The 17,494-nt window shown below is 37.8% G+C and overlaps 1 protein-coding gene across 1 annotated transcript in view; it reads left to right on the top strand.

The window, feature by feature from the left end:
• epb41l4a (erythrocyte membrane protein band 4.1 like 4A) overlaps positions 1-17,494 on the top strand; it is an 87,225-nt gene that overhangs the window by 33,705 nt on the left and 36,026 nt on the right. Inside the window, exons 2-6 of the mRNA XM_017710771.2 lie at positions 686-790; positions 7,406-7,457; positions 8,115-8,193; positions 10,433-10,530; positions 12,683-12,803. Coding sequence (XP_017566260.1) covers positions 686-790; positions 7,406-7,457; positions 8,115-8,193; positions 10,433-10,530; positions 12,683-12,803 — 455 coding nt within the window. The remainder of the gene's footprint in view (positions 1-685; positions 791-7,405; positions 7,458-8,114; positions 8,194-10,432; positions 10,531-12,682; positions 12,804-17,494) is intronic.

Here is a 17,494-nt window from a genome sequence, read left to right as displayed (position 1 = left end):
GTGAGCAAATAAAGGGTCCTTAGAACACAGAGCTCTTATATTATTTCTCTTATAATATTTCAGGGAGCAATTAAAAGACACCAGGAAAGTAGGGCTCTGGAAAAGTCGGGCTGTTTCCTAGATCTTTCAGTGAACAAATAAAGGGGCTCTGGAAAGTAGGACTCTGAAAATATAGGGCTGTTTTCTAGATCTTTCAGTGAACAAACAAAGGACCGCAGAAACATTTGGTACTGGAAATATAGAGTCTTTCTTTGACATTTCAGTGAACAAATAAAGGACCACAGGAACGTAGGCCCCCAGGAATATAACACTGTTTTCTTGAGAGCAAATCAAGCACCCTGGGAACATAAAGTTCACACCAGCTTATAACTCATCAATTACCATTGTGCAAGCTGCATGCTTAAATCAACACTATCTTGCCTCGAGGCATCTTGAGCTGTTTAGTAATCCCAATTAAACCTGTGTATGTGGTTTCTGACTCTGTATGACACACTGTTATCTATAATAATGGCCAGACATGGACAAAATTCTGCATATTAGCACTGCGGCTGTTTTTAGCTATGCAAAATTTTAGCTAGACGTCTTATCTTCTCAAACTGCAAGTCTGAAAAATCTTTCTTATTTTCTTGTTGCACCCGAAAAATGAGATTTGTAACGTTTTATTTTCCCTCACCTTTTTTCCCAGAAATCCACCAAGGGCTCAGTGGTGCTGGACTACGTGTTTAGCCATGTGAACCTTCTAGAGAGCGACTACTTTGGACTGCGCTACTGCGACCGCAGTCATCAAACGGTGAGTAGTAGCTGTCTGTCCTCATCAAATGAAGACAATGTAACAGAAACTTCATGATTTGCAGATCAGATTGCAGGGCTAGTGGGTTTACAAAGAGGCATACACGTTACTGAAGGTGTTTTAAGAGGCTGTGTTTGCCCAGGGGCGGAATTCTGGGCTAGGCGATGGCAAGAGCCATAAAAGAGCGTGACAGTAATCTTTCCATAACCTCCTCCCACCACAAAGGTGCTTTGTGGGACCTGTTCCCCAAGCTTAGATTTATTGCTGAGCCAGAAGTGGGTGAGAGGTACAAACTGTATAAATCACCTGCAAACACTGTGATTACAATGTAAGACAGTGTAAATGGGGGGTTACATGCAACCTTGACGCATGGATCATTTTTGTAATGGATCAGTTTTTCCAAGGAATGGAAAAAAATTCAGTGATTGCTGCTGTTCGTGTTTCCATGGCAGCGTATTTAAGGATTTGTTCTAAATGTCTTATTGTCGTGTTAGTGGCAGCAGTTAGCATTTGCCCTGAGCAACCAAACTGTTTGGATTTTGTTCATTTTTATAGTTGACAGGGTCAGAAACCACATACACAAGTCTATTTGAGGTTAGTTAAGCTTTATATTAGCCTCATAGTTGATTGGGGCAGTCGTGGGCTGGAGGTTAGAGAACCAGCCTTGCGACTTAAGTCCTTAAGTACACGACTGAGGTGCCTGACCCCCAACTGCTCCTCGGGCGCTACGGATAGGGCTGCCCACTACTCCAGGCAAGTGTGCTCACTGCTCCCTAGTGTGTGTCTTCAGTAGTGTGGTGTTTCACTGCACGGATGGGTTAGATTGGGGAGGTGAAATTTCCCCACTGAGGGACTAATAAGGGTCACTTAGTCTTAATCTTAATCTTAATTTTGGGTGGGGGGGGTATTGTGTAGAATGAATGTCCATTAACATCTCTGAGAGAAAAACAAGAGAGATCTTAACTGCCAGAACAATGTTGCCTCAAGGTAACAAACCCATTTTACTCACTTTACAGTGATGCATATTTAATGTTGATTAAAGGGTTAATAATGAAAGGAAGCAAGTATTCACTAATTTTCATCCATACAAACGTAGAATTCACATCTCTTAGAATGTGACATTTATGTTTTAGTATTCAGCATCAGAGAAATAAGTTATTTTAAGAGCCATCGCTGAAATATGTTTGTTGCTTTGAAGCAACATTGTGCAACAGTGCAATGGATTTAGCCAGTAGCAAGTGAGGTGTCACTTATGCTGCCACGTCAGAGAATCTTGCAGTTATTGCTTAGTTTATGATTTAAAATTAGTACTTTTTTCTTTGTGATTTAGCTTACTTTGGAAATCTGCTTAACATGTTTGCAATTTTAGAGACTAGAAGCCCCTTTCAGTGAACGTCATGCATCAGGACTGCATCCAATATGTTTTACAGCAGTTCAAGTTATGAAAAAATTGCCTGGTATAGTTTGAACTCTTGTTTGCGGATTTGCTTGATTGTTTGGTGTTCAAGAAATCGAAATATTGCGTTGAAACTTTTTTATTGTGTATATATGGTTTCTTTCAAAATAGCAGTGCTTTTTTTAGCATTTATAATATTTGAATGTCAACAAATTGTGCAGTTGCTCAGTTTTGTTTCTAATAGTATTTCATATTATATCATTTATTTATATTATGTAATAATTTGACTAAAAAATTCAGTTTCCTGTATAATGCTGTTTTTTTTTTTTATTGTTGCACAATGTTGCCTCAAGGCAACGTACCCCAAAATGACCCCTGCATGTATTATTTTTAAGCAGTTGTTTTGAATCTTAGTCATCACGTGCATTTTATGCTAGAAAAGTGAATCTTTTTTAAAACATTACCTTCCGAATGTGTGCACGTGTACGTCATACAGTGTCAGAAACCAATACTCAAGCCTAAATGAGGTTAGTTAGGATCCCAACTTAGGCAGGCAGCTTGCACAGTGCTAACTGGTGAAGCATTAGCTTCAATTTCCTGTGAGCTACATCAGCCTCATACATCCAGAGCAAACGTTGAAACATGTCTTGTCTGGTCGACTCCATTTGGGCTAAGGGGGATATTGAATAAATTGAATTTCTTCACAAATTATTCTATCCCTGGGAGGAAAGCAAGAGAGACCTTAACTGCCAGACCTGCTCCCACGGCCCCAAGTCGTCTGTCAATGATATTTTCCCCAATCATTATCTGTGCAAAGGCAGACAGGAGGTTTGCCTTTAAAGTGCCGGACTGGGGTGTTAACCAGCTTTTCTTTTTGTCTTCACGGACTGCGCCGTTGCCAGATTGTGTTCCGCAGGCTCTCATTTGCATAAATCAGCCTGTGCCGCAACCTCCCAGCTGCGGCAATGTGATTATTAGATAAGATTGGCCAATTCAATTAACTTATTCTAATTTGATCATGGCCAGCACTAATTGGCATCCCACTGTACGCAGATGTTTGAGGGTCCGTGTCTATTTGTGTGCCTCAGTGTGTGTCTTTTGATAGAATCCCTCTGACAGTCCTCTTCCCTGTCATTAATTTTGACTTGCTGACTTGAAATATTTCAGGCAGCTTGATTTGCATGCGTTTGCATGCTCTGAATGAGATCAAAGTGCAAGGCGCTCTGCTCCTCTAGACTTCACCTGCAATATAAGCAAGTTCGTTCCTCCAGGAATTCATAAAAGTACAGAGAAATTTGGCGTGGGTGAGCCAGAACACATTAGCAGGTGTTAATTAGCCTAGACGCCCAACACTCGCAATCTGTGAAATGAGCCTGATTTTGGCTCGTTTCATGTTTATCGAATGCAAACGAAGAACGTACAAACAGGAAGCACTGCATTATTAATAGACACGGGAGCGGAAGACGTCCACAACTTGTTTTTAAGATTTAGTGCAGTAGCAGAGCCGGGCCTCAGAGACAACTTCTCTGTGTTAAAATTAGCATAACACAGGCGGTTGTTGAAGCCTAGAATTCAGACAGACTGACAAAAATAGCTTTTGCACTGTGAGTATCCAAGAGTCTGTTCAGTTCTACTATTTAATACATCAGAACTGTAATGCTTGTTATAAAGGGGATGTCATGTTAAGGGGTCGTCTCTATCTTCCCAAGGTTCTGTGTTCCAAGGGCCGTCAATTTCACACTGGAATTTCTCGGAAACAGCCCTGTGTTCCCCAGGCCCGGCGTTCATTCATTGCAATTGTGGAAACAACATTATATTCCCAACTCCCTGTGATCCCTCATTGAAATTTTAATAGGAAATAGTCGTATGCTCCCATGCTGCCTCAATCATATTCCATCAACATGAATCAACAATATGTATATTTCTCTATCAATTTCCTTTTTTTAACATATCTTTGTTAATGTTTATAAATGTAAGCAGAAAACACAGTATGTGAGTAATTTGAAGTGGTTGTATGCAGTGAACATATCGCTGTTGTCGGAAAGAAAACTTGTATCTCCGAAATGATAGCTTTACAGGAGAAGGAAAAAACATACTTTACTTTTAATAAAAGTCATTTGACTCAGACTTCTTTCCAAGCCATTTTGGGTCATTCCTTTTAGTCCATCCATCCGTCCATCCATTTTCCAAGCCGCTTCTCCGTCAGGGTCGCGGGGGGGTGCTGGAGCCTATCCCAGCAGTCTTCGGGCGGAACGCAGGATACACCCTGGACAGGTCGCCAGTCCATCGCAGGGCTCTTTTAGTCCATTCATCGTTAAATTTAAAATTTTCTAATTTTGTCAAAAACTGAAAAACTACAGAAATAGATTTGGCGTTTACCTACAGCCATATGCAGAGTAACCAAAGCATGTTTAAGAAAGTATATTAAAAACAAAAGTGTCAGAACACTTTTACAGATGTTTACAGATGTTATATGTAAGGAAAATACTGAAATAGTGGTTTATGGACGTTCTGCCACGTTCCAAATAGATTTTCTATTTTCTATTCTAAAAAACACAAACTTTATAGGGAACAATAGTGAGAATCTATTTGGTGATAGCACTGAAATGTTTTTAGTCATAGTTTTATCTGATCTTCACAACATTATCAACGTTGCAAACCATTGCCGAAGTTGGCATTATCCTCCAGTCTAGTACTTTTCAATGCAATTTCTCTACCACCTCAGGTTAGTTAGCCAGCTAAGGGCTACAATGCTAGCATGATAAAAAGAAAGTTAATGCACCAAACTTAAACTCGACAAATCCATTATTTAATAAGTTTGTGTGTTCCACAGTCTAACCTTTCAAATGGTTTATATTAGCTAGCTTTGCTGGCTTAGCTAGCTAATTAGCTCCCTGAGGTTAGCCTAGCTGAGGCAAAGTGCATTTCTATTGAAAATCTGCTCCTCAATGTTCCCTGTGTGATCTTTGATGAGGCTATGAAGTGAACCGTAACTTTGGGAATCATTGCTTAGATTCGCTTAATGTATTATATTGAGGTTTGATACATCATATAAAGAGCTGAACACTGAGCGCTGGGAACAGAGGTGCGCTTCCTCCTCCAAAATGGATTGAAATCATTCTGCGAGAGCCTGGCTCACCACCCGGCTGCGTGCTGCGACCTGCTCCTGCTTCATGTTTTATTGATGGAGGCGGTAATGACTCTTACCCGAAATTTTTAACAAGCCTGTTTTACAGTCCACTTTAATGGGCCTCATATTATGCTCCCACTTGCATGACTGAACATCTCTAGAAGCTCGAAACCAGCTCAGATTTGCTCTTTGGAGTTCAATAAAATGTCTCCCTTTTTGATCTCCCAGGGGTGCTTTTAGACTGCGTTTCTAACGCCGTATCTGCAGTGTAGATCAATAAATCAGTTATGGGATCGTTTGTAACGTACACTAATTGGACACTTTATCAGAAACATCTACGTTGTAGTTTCATCCAGTAGGTGCGCAGTTAGGGACTGAAGCACTGTTGTAGCTCGGCAGTTTGCGTTAACCATCCTCTGGCTTTAAGCAGTGGTTAGTTTCTGACCACAGAGCTGCTCTTGGCTGGATATTTTTGAGTGATGGACCACCATGAACCGTGTGTATGACGTGTGTATGAGCTCAGCGACTTTATAAAGTTGCTGAGTTTATACACTGCTGTGTCTGAGAAATTCATACCAGCACAACACACCAGAAACTGACCAATGATGATTGGGATAGAGGGAAGCTGAGAAATTAGATCAAATGTAAACGGCCAGTGAGTGAAAGTACAAGGTAAGGTAACTTCTTATGAGTTGGACTGAGTCAGTTTTCAGGGGGTTCTATGCTCAACCCCTTGAACTCTAGGCTTTTTGTTCAGCTATTAAAGAAGTTGTTTAAGAGGTGGTCATTCTTTCAAGTTTCTCCATGATCCAGTGGTTGGCATGTGAACAAAGTCATTCACAGTTTGGTGTGAAAATGTTTCTCTGTAGCGAAACCTACCGACTCACAAATACAACAATTTCATCAGGTAATAACTAGTTTTTATTTTATGTGTAATATTGATGATGGTAAAATAGTAGTAAATCTGAAAAAATGGAAATGATTAAAAAACTATATATATATATATATTATAGGCAGTGGTGAACCGTGACTGTTATACCTAGGCCTTCAGTTCAGGCCATTAATATCAAAACATGTTCAAAACTAAGAAAAAACCCAATTACAATAATGCTACAATAACTATTTTCTGTTAGCATCCCTATGGGATTCTAGTAGTATATTAGTGCTAAGCCATCAGTTATTTGCCATTCATAGTTTTCTGGCTGCTCTAGATTCAGTGTGGACATTTAAAGCTTGTAAAAGACGTCCCAGGCTTGTCATATGTCATATGAACATAAATTTTGCCCTCTAGCAGTTTTATGATGGCTCTATAGTAAAAAGCGCCGCCAAAAAGCTGACACTGTTTTCTGATTCTAAAATCTGACTGAAACACATCAGTCATGTTGCCCCTTGTGTTTGCAGTCAGTGGCGTATCTAGGACTTTCAGATGTGATGTTTTTTCTCCCCCACTGTAAATCAGAATATGAGTGGTTGATTCCGCTGTCACTTCCTAATTATGTCAGTGGTTAATTAGGCCTTCAGTTCAGCTGTCCTTACATTTCTCTTTACAAAGAAGAAAACATCCAGATTTCCATTGGCCATATCAAGAATGTAACCCTTCTGTAGAATTTAACTTAGATATAGAAGTGTTGTATTACAGTGATGCTTGGAGAGTTTAACTACAACAGGCATGATGATAGTATAAAACATAAATAATAAAAATAAAACTTTTTATTTCACTGAACTTATTGGGCTTTTTTTTTCTTTTTTTTTTTGGAAGGCCTAGAAGGTGTTTGAGGGTCCTCGTTGGGTTTCAGGCCAAAACAGTATAGCAAACACATCATAAGCTTTTAGAAAGTTCCGTTTCTAGAAATCTGGTTTTCCATCACTACAATTCTGAGTCGTTATGTTTCTCGAGAATGATGTTTCACTTAAAACCCATCTGAATGACTTTGATCACATCTTCACATTTCAATATGCAGAACAATTTGCAGAAATTTGAAAAATCAATAACCCCCCCCCCCCTTAATCTTAAGACTACTGTAAATTGTGCTTCTTGTTTCTAGTGAAATGAATGGTAAATATTTATCTTGTCTCTATGTTCTTACAGTATTGGCTCGATCCTACAAAAACCCTTGCTGAACATAAGGATCTGATAACAAGTAAGTACTGCCCCCCTTTTTTGCTGTAGAGAAGATGATGTTGATAATGAATCAGATCGCATATTCACTTTTAAGCAGTTCAGAGATCCCTGTAGCTCACAGCGCCCCATAGACGAAGACATATTGACCTCATGATTACCCTCCTATCTCCTCCGCTGATTAAAAATTGGTTATCGCAGCATGAAATTGCACAGATATTTTATGTAAAGGTCCCTGGGTGAAACTAATATTTCTCCTCATCTTCTAATGAACCGCTTAAGCCTTGGACCCCTCTGGTTTCTAAGAATTATGAACTTAATTGTATGAGTATTTTTATCTCTATCAGGATAATTAGAGTAGATAGCAGAAAATTGCATTTAAATTGGCCAAAAGAACTACTGCTTTTTTATTAAGAAGTGCATTAAGTACTGATTAAAAGTCAGTAAACCAATTAGACTGAATTATTCCACATTCTCTAGTATTTTATCTGTTCATTACTCAAATAACAGCACCATATGGGCGGCTATTACGTCTCACAGCGTCCTCTTAATCTGTGAAATGAAGGCACTTAATTCTTCATCACAAACATTCTTTATGCATCCCATTGATAGTAGAGTTCACCTGCAAATCATCTCGTTATATCCTTTTTAATGGTTGGTTTACTGTTTCTTTTTGCAGCTGGACCCCCGTATACCCTCTATTTTGGTGTTAAATTTTACGCTGAAGATCCCTGTAAGCTAAAGGAGGAAATTACAAGGTATGTTTTCTGTTTATTGCCTGCTAGATCTGCAAATAAAAGAGTGAAATTGAAGAAATGCATTTAAAACACAGTACTGTGCAGAACTCAGAGACCACCCTTCATTTACGGCCATTAAGTACATGTTGTTCAATTTTCAGAATTTAGAATTTTGAACCATCTGTCACTGTGGAATTAGACCTCTGCATTTAACTCCTCTGTGCAGTGAAACACCCACATACATGCACGCTAGTGAACACACACACTAGGGGGCAGTGAGCACACTTGCCCGGAGCAGTGGGCAGCCCTATCCACAGCACCCAGGGAGCAGTTGGGGGTTAGGTGCCTTGCTCAAGGGCACTTCAGTCACATGCTGTTGGCCGAGGGAATCGAACCAGCGACCTTCCAGTCATGAGACTGGTTCCCTAACCTCCAGCCCACGACTGCCTGCCTGATGTAAATATTTAGCTGCAGAAAGATAAAAAAAAGAGTGGCTAGATTTGAGGATACATTTTAAATATTGACAGCCTGTAAATATGTGAAGCTGTCTTAGTTTGAGAGCCCTGTTCTATGGCTATGCTTCTAAGTTCCCTTTTTGGCACCTTTATTTTTATGATTCTAAAAAAAACCTACTTATTTACCATGTTTACTAACTACACAGAAGCCTCAGGAGCTAAGTACATATCGCTGTTGTCAGAACAAAACCTTGTATCTCTAAAATAGCTTAACAGGAGTGGCAAACAAACAGCTTTACTTTTTATGGTAGTTAATGGAACCAGACGTTTTTCTAAGTCATTTTGGGTTGTTTTGATCAATTCATCATGAAATTCACACAGAATGTAAAGGGTAACAGGTCTTTTCAAATGATGTCAAAAACTGAAAAATGACCAAATGGAGATACAAGGTTTTGTTCAGACAACAGTGATATAGTATTTGTTGTGTCTGTCCTTTTCCTTTATTACAGCTTCTGTTTCTTTTCAAGAGACTCATTGTCAGTTTTCCAGTTATCCATCAGCATGGATATTTTTCCACACTTCCAAAGTTTAGTCTCAGAAGTTGGTTGCATTATTTCCTTCTGGGGGGCCAGTCTATTGTTCTGAATACGCCTGTGACGCTTTCTATTACTATTCTCATAAGCAGCTTCTTGACAGCTACACGTCCTTTCACACCCACAGTGTTGAGTTGTCCTCTCACAGTGAAATAATGGGCAGAAGATTTTTAGAGCTGAAGCAAGAGTGGAGCTTGATTTCCTCCTCGATCTCAAAGATGAAAGCTTAATTGCTTATTAATTAATAATAACCTGTGGTTATTAGGTGTCACATTTTTTCTGCATGATTTTATCATTTATTTTATTTTTTGAACTCTTTTTTCTCTTGTTTTCTTTTGATTTTCCTTATGCAAGTGGATTACTATATTATATTAAATCTAATGTACTCAGAAGTATCTCCTGAAGAAAAAATAAGTTGTACTTAATGGCTGTTTTGACTGGAAAATTAAATAAATGGAGGGTGATGTTTGTGCAGTACTGTACATTTTGTGTGTTTTAAGTATTTATGACAATAGAGTTTGAAGCAGCCTAGCGAACTTTCCATTCTGGGTTGGGCTTATTCACTAATAGAACTATATCATTCTAAAGAAAATCAGAGCTTTTAGAATGAAAGGTCCATTTCGTAAAACACATTCTGTAAAAAAGACAATCCCAAGACTTCAGAGTTCAGCTGATCAGAAGAATCTCAAGGCAATGACTTTGATAAGATATGAAAGTATTGAAATTAATTGTACTATGTAAGAGTTTTGTTGAAGGTGCCTCAATGTCAAAACTACACTGATAAATAGAACCTTGTAATTTTAAGCCCATGATAAGTTAATGCCTGGATTAAACTGGGCCAGAGTGATATTGTTTTGCATAATTTTGACTACAATTATGTTTTTAAGCCATAATTTGTCATTGGATTGTGTGAATGCCTTCATTCCTCAAACCAGAAAGACTCTTCTGGAACATCTGAGATTGGTCAGGATGCTCACAACACACAGTAAACAATTTTGTGACTGGCTAGAGGGTTTCTTTACATATTGCAGCCCTGTAACCCAAAAGACTAATTTTGAAATATTGATTAGCAAATTATATATAGTACAGCCCTATATTTACAGCTAAATCAGGTCAGTTACCATACGCACCAGCTGTATAATACAGTATATGATGTTAGTTGGGATCTGAGTCCATTGTATTTGTCTAATTGGTCTGACTGTCTTGTATCAGGTACCAGTTCTTTCTTCAGGTGAAGCAGGATGTGCTGCAAGGAAGGCTTCCCTGTCCATTCAATATCAGTGCACAGATGGCAGCTCTGGCTATTCAGTGTAAATATCACCCCCTTTTGTTTTCCACTAAAACAGGTAACATTAGTGCTGTATCAGTATAAAAAATAATTACACCATTGATATAATGACAAGCCCAAAACAATGAACTATAAATAGCGCTTCCCCAAGACAAAATTTGAAAAATACTGCATAATTATGCTTGATTCTGCATAAATTGATTCCACATTCTAGAAAAAAACCTGAGCCAGAAATGTTTATAGCATTTCATGACTCTAAAAGCTCCCTTACAGAAAGTTGTTACATGAAATCAGGGGTCTTTTAACCTGCTCATGGGCCTTTTAACCTGCTCATGGGCCTTAGAGCTACAGGTAGTTGTGGGCCTTGTGGGAATACTTACATACAGCTTCCAAGCTTCCAGCTTCTCAAAACATTTGTTTCAATGAATGTGCACTCACTTCCGCCACCAGTCAGCAACTTCCAGCACTACCATTCATCATCTCTCCGTTACTGCACAGAGAACCCAGAAGCAAACGTGTAAAAGCCATAGTCAGCCCTTTTCTAATTTTCCATTCCACCTTAAATGGTACTACACTTACATTCTGGCTCATGTAACTGCTGCACCATTTAAGGTGGAAGGGAAAATTCGAATAAGAAGTGAAGAAAAGAACAGAAAGCCAGTTCCAGCATCACTTGGAGCTCAAATCCAGTAAGTTTTAGAAACATTTGTAAGCTAATACCACGCATGCTAAATCCACTAAATTTATCATAATTGATGTTCAAAAAAGTTTTATTCCACTTACCCTGTACAAGTGCAGTACACTGGAACATAAAAATGTAAACACTTCTCCAGCAGTGTGTGGTAGAGTCAGAGCCAGTGAGCCGACCCACAACCCACAGTCAGACAGCTGAGATGTGCTGAGATGAGAAAAAAACAGCACAGCAAACTTAAAGCCTCAACCTAGCCGAAAACATATTGCAAGGACAGGCATGAAAAATGTTCATGGTCCATTCCTGACTTTCCTTTGATGACCTAAAGTAACGTTTGACATTACCTTTGACATTTTCACAAAGTCTATGCCACAAAGCCTTTGTATTAAAATGGCAGGCTTATGTGAGGCAGTGCCAGATAGGTTTGTATGCCTATAATAATGACTAATAATTTGATTGGCCATAATAAAGTGACTCTGTGCTCAAGACTCAACAAATTGATCCGCAAGCTCATTCAGTGCAAGACTCATTCTACCAAAATGACCACAGAGCGCCACAGGAGGTCATTCTTAACTGTGGCCATCAAACTCTATAACTCCTCCCTTAGTGTGTGATTCACAAAACTCAATACCAAACTGTTCATATGTGCAATAACAACAGTTGTGTGTGCAATAACTCAGAGGGCCACTAACTTAATTTAAATCATTTAAATAGTTGAACTGCTTATACCAGATGTTTCATATTTATCATCACAATCACTGCCACTTTACTGTATTCATAAGTACTTAAATCTTGTGTACATACTGCAAATTTCTCTATATTGTTTTAAATTATTAGAGTGTTTATTCTTTTATAGAAATGGCTGCAACTGTAACAACTGCAATTTCCCCCTGGGATCAATAAAGGAATCTGAATCTGAAAGTGCACGACAGTAGACATTGTACAAGGCAGTAACACAGTGACATATTACTTTATTTTTGTTTAGCGTTTGCAGAACAAAGAAAAGGATGCTTTCAGTTGCAAACTGTGGCTCAATGTGTTTGGTTTGATACGATTAAGAATAGGGATGGAGAACATGATGACCTAAATTATATATAATATAATCTGTATATTTATAGTTCTCAGTATACTGTGTAAATCCTCAGAAATCGTTATTCATAGTTTTTGATAGTATTGTGTAAAATGTCTAAGTATTGTAAGGTTGTGTTTTCCATAATGCCCACCCCTAATTAAGGAGGCACTTTCTATTGTTTATTATTATGTAAAACTGTGGTTTATTTGGTTGCTTATAATAATAATAATAATAATAATAATAATAATAATAATAATAAAAAGTTCTGATATTAAATTTTTATTGTCCACCCCTAGTTCCTGTGTAGTTGGATATCAAGACACAGACCGTGATATGCACCTGCTGTTTTATATTCTCCTGCAATCTGCAGTATGTAATTTGTGACTGTGTGTGCTTTCTGTTTTCCATCAGCGGAGCTTGGAGATTACGATCCGTACAGGCATATGCCAGGCTACGTGTCGGAGTATCGCTTCGTCCCCGACCAGAAAGAAGACCTGGAGGACTCCGTTGAGCAGATTCACAAAACTCTAATGTAAGTGGAAAAAAAGGAAACCTTTGCCCTGCTCACCACTACATTCCCCGAATCCGTAATCCCTAATCCTGCTCATAACAGATTATAGATGATTGCTGAGGGAGCTCTGCTACTGAACAGCACATAAAAGGCAGCATTTCTCTCTCTCTCTCTCTTTCTCTCACTCTCTCTCTCTTTCCCAGCATCTCAGTATACTCTTTATTACTGCATCCTTGTAAATCATTTAGATAAGAACACGCTGAATCCCTCTTGACATGGATTAGAAATCTAATCTAAAAGAGAATACCATTGCAGACCTGGTGCTTCATACAGGCCGAAACATTCTACACCTAAAAATAAAGCTAAATAAATGGACCTTGGGTTTGATATACAATTCTAGGAGAACCTTTTATTGGTATAGAACCTATATATTTTAGGACGTTCTTCAAATGGGTGACATGCAAGCAGGCTTCTTTTCATTGTTGTCTGTGGAGCAACGTATAACAAGAGTGACTAGCTTTTCTTTGGCCTGCGGAATGTGCTTCATGTTTGTCAGCTCTTATGCTGAGTGCCCATGAAGTGACATTAAAGTGTCCAATATTTAAGCAAAGTATGAATTTTAACTACTTATGTTTTCGTCTAACATTTTACCTGATGTTGTAAAGTAAAATATGAAGAGAAATGTACTGTAATTTTTTCTAAGTTCTAATTTTAACCTATACAGTCATTTACACACATCTTAGTCATTGTTTATTAGCAATTCTTTTGTCACCAGAAACCACAAGTACTACTATTACAGCTATTAATACTACTAATAATAATTACTATCATAATTCTAATTATTATTACTAATATCATTTTAGTAGTAGTATTAATATGTAGAGTGTTTTAGAAATCATTTAGTGTTCAGTTAAATTCTGGAGATCCGTTCCACCAATCAAGCTAATTTTCTCCTGTAGTCTTTTCTGGAGACTGCATCTAAGGGTTCACGTAATTTTTCTTCTTTTTCAAGGTTAATTTGGTCTATTTTGCTTTGGGTGTACATAATGATGTAACTGAATACTAAAAATATGAGGATATGCGGTGCATGTATGAGACAAATCACACCATTTAAGGTAGAATGGAATACAGATTTTCTTTGGTTGTTAAAAAATATATTAATTAAAATTATATATATATATATATATATATATATATATATATATATATATATATATATATATATATATATATATATACAGTCCCAAAGTTAAATTTGCATTCTCAACTAATTAATTTGATAATTAATTTCTTAATGAAATCTACCACAATGTAATGAATGAATCTGGCACAGGCAGATTTAACTGACCATTGGTCTAAGTTAGAATAACAGCTAAATTACAGCCAAGCCTGCTCAACGTACAGCCTTCATGCTGCATCATGTTTTCGTCGGAATGGTTCCTCTTGCGAGCTGCACTCTATCTTCGCATTTTAACCTCATAACGATAAGCGTAATCTGACTGTATAAAGCTTTGTAAGTAACCAGCCATCCCGACTGGTGAAGCAATTGATATTTTTCAGATATTGGCTTCAGAACCATAAGTCTACTGGGTTTGCAGTGAAACATCCACATACATGTACGCTAGTGAACACACACACTAGGGGGTAGGTAGCACAATTTCCCCTAGCAGTGGGCAGCCCTATCCACAGCGCCCAGGGAGCAGTTGGGGGTTAGGTGCCTTGCTCAAGGGCATTTCAGTCACATGCTGTTGGCCGAGGGAATCGAACCAGCGACCTTCCAGTCATGAGACTGGTTCCCTAACCTCCAGCCCACGACTGCCTGCCAGATGTAAATATTTAGCTGCAGAAAGATAAAAAAAAGAGTGGCTAGATTTGAGGATACATTTTAAATAAGTGACAGCCTGTAAATATGTGAAGCTATCTTAGTTTGAGAGCCCTGTTCTATGGCTATGCTTCTAAGTTCCCTTTTTGGCACCTTTATTTTTAAGATTCTAAAAAAACCTACTTATTTACCATGTTTACTATGTTGTCGCACCATCCAGCCCTTATTAGTAAGACATGGAACACCACCAAAATTTCCACCTCAAAAATTCGTTCCCTGTCTTGTCTGTTTTTTTTAAAGCTGTATATGAAAGGACACGCAGAATGTGGGGCTATGTCAGTTCCTTCACCATGGAAATGCTGTACTGTTGGAATGTTGTTTAAAGGATAATTAGGATTCCTCCCTCTGGCTGCGTTCCACGCCTTTGTAATGAGAGTTGCTGGTGGAGTCTTCTTCATGGGTCTCAGCCAGGCACAGTCGCTGACCTTTGCTGCATTCATTCAATCGTCTGGAGTTCCTCAGAGTAGCGCTGAAGGGAGAATGCATAGACCAGAGAATGTCACATGACAAAGAAGAAGGTCAACGAATGGTCGATGCATAAATGCTCTTGCAGAGCTGTGGATGGTTGACTTACTAATGGAAATAATCACTAACCTGACCTCGCTTCAGAGAAATCAGTTTCTGTAGCAGGTCTCAGGTTTTGTTTTTGAGTCTACACTGCCAAAAATGATATCTTGGCTAGTAAATTCATTTTAAATCTAGTCAGTATATCTAATATTTCCTATTTAAGATTTTATTATATGATTTTTATCTCTTTTTTTGAAATGATTTACTTGTTTTAAGTCATGTTATCCAGTGAAATTGTTTTATTATATTGGCAGTTTATATATATATATATATATATATATATATATATATATATATATATATATATATATATATATATATATATTTGTGTATGTGTGTGTGTGTGTGTTAATTACAATTTTATGCAGAAACATTTAGAAATAAGTAATCTAAAAAAAAGTAATCTAAAAATATTCTTAAAACAATGTCAGAAGAAACAATATTAATCCTAGAAGGGGCTATGCTATCCTAGGTGGTTGCTAAGGTATTGGTACTTCATTGGTGTGGTATTCCAGGTGGTTGCTAAGATGTTTGGTAGGCCCATTGCTATGGTATCCCATGTAGTTGCTAAGATGTTTACTAGGGTTATTGCTATGGTATCCCAGGTGTTTGCTAAGATGTTTGCTAAGCCCATTGCTGTAGTATCCCAAGTGGTTGCTAAGACGTTTCCTAGACCCATTGCTGTGTTATCCCAGGTGGATACTAAGATGTTTGCTAGGCCCATTGCTATGGTATCCATGGTTGTTGCTAAGACGTTTGCTAGGCCCATTGCTATGTTATCCCAGGTGGTTGCTAAGACGTTTGCTAGCCACATTGCTATGGTATCCAAGGTGGTTGCAAAGATGTTTGCTAGTCCCATTGCTATAATATTACAGGTTGTTGCTATTGTGTTTATATGTGTCAGTATGTATGTGTGTGCATGTAATATGTGTGAGCGTTAGTGTGAGAGACATTCTTTATGATAGAATTTGTGTCAAATGTAAAGTTTCTTGACATTTCACCATTCATTTCGATTTATACAGTAGAAATTTAATTAACCACTTAATATTAACCACTAATTTATGTTCCAAGTTTATATACAAGTTTAATTCTTCACTTTTTCTGTTTCAATATCAAAAAACATGGCAAAAGTGTAAAGAATGAAGAGATCTTTTTATCCAATTCAAACTAATAAAATACCACCTCATCTAATTGTAGTATCACTTGAGTTTAGAATAAGAGTTTTTCTCCACTTGTTTTAATAATTTGATTATTAGAGGAGGCATTTAAGGTATGCACTGCTGTGCAAAGTCAAAGACCACCCTTCATTTCATGGTCAAAATGGTCAATATTTACTGGTCAAAATGACAAGTAATTACAAGATGTGTAGCTGTCAAGAAGCTATTCCTGAGAAAAGGAAAAAAAAAGAAGAAAATTTGCAAGTCAAACAAAGAAGCTGCTGGTTTTTCTGAGAATGATGGGGTAACCACTCTGGAATCCAGAACTCATCATCATTGAATGTGTTATTGAATGGGAATAGCAGCTAATGTCTAAGACTGAAGTTTGGAGGTGTGGAAAAATGTCCCTGCAGATTTCTTAGGAAAACTGAAAGCAAGTCTACTGAAAAGAATGGAAGCTGTGATAAAAGTAAACAGTGGACAAGCTTAATACTAAAATACGATATTTAGTTGTCAAGGCTTTTGTGTAATTTCCTGTTAAATACATGTTTTCTTCATTTTTCCTGATGCTGAAAAATCTAAAGCTTGTACTTAACAGCCACTTTGACTGGAAATTAAATGAAAGACTCTTTCTTTTGCACTGTACCATGTATTCCTTCTGGAGGAATAGACTAGCATATGCTTCTTCTGAGTGTAATGAAAAAGGTGGTGAAGAGGCACGATGCAAGCACAAGTCCATAGGTTTATCATCATCCATGATGACAGCAGAGGAACCCACAAAGTGGGTGAATGAACCAACAATTAGACTACGAAGAAAAAACTAGGAAAACAGAATAACTAGAAACCAGGGCAACAGAAAGTTGGAAGACTTACAAAGCCACATAAACCACAAGACAAAGACATACAATAAATATAGAGCATTCTACTGAATTAGTTCAAAATGCTGTCCTACAGTTAAAGGGTATTCACACCTTAGATATTTAGAAGCATTATGTTGTGATCTATTTAAACCCAAGAGGGATAGATAGAGATAGTAATAGAGATAGTTATAAGCTAAACATATAAAAACATCACCATTTATGTGGCATTTTCTAACATTGTCTGTC

The sequence above is a fragment of the Pygocentrus nattereri genome, chromosome 18 (assembly GCF_015220715.1).
Source record: "Pygocentrus nattereri isolate fPygNat1 chromosome 18, fPygNat1.pri, whole genome shotgun sequence".
Classification (NCBI taxonomy): Eukaryota; Metazoa; Chordata; class Actinopteri; order Characiformes; family Serrasalmidae; genus Pygocentrus; species Pygocentrus nattereri.
Note: the sequence above shows the minus strand (reverse complement) of the source record. Positions and strands in the feature narration are given on the sequence as shown.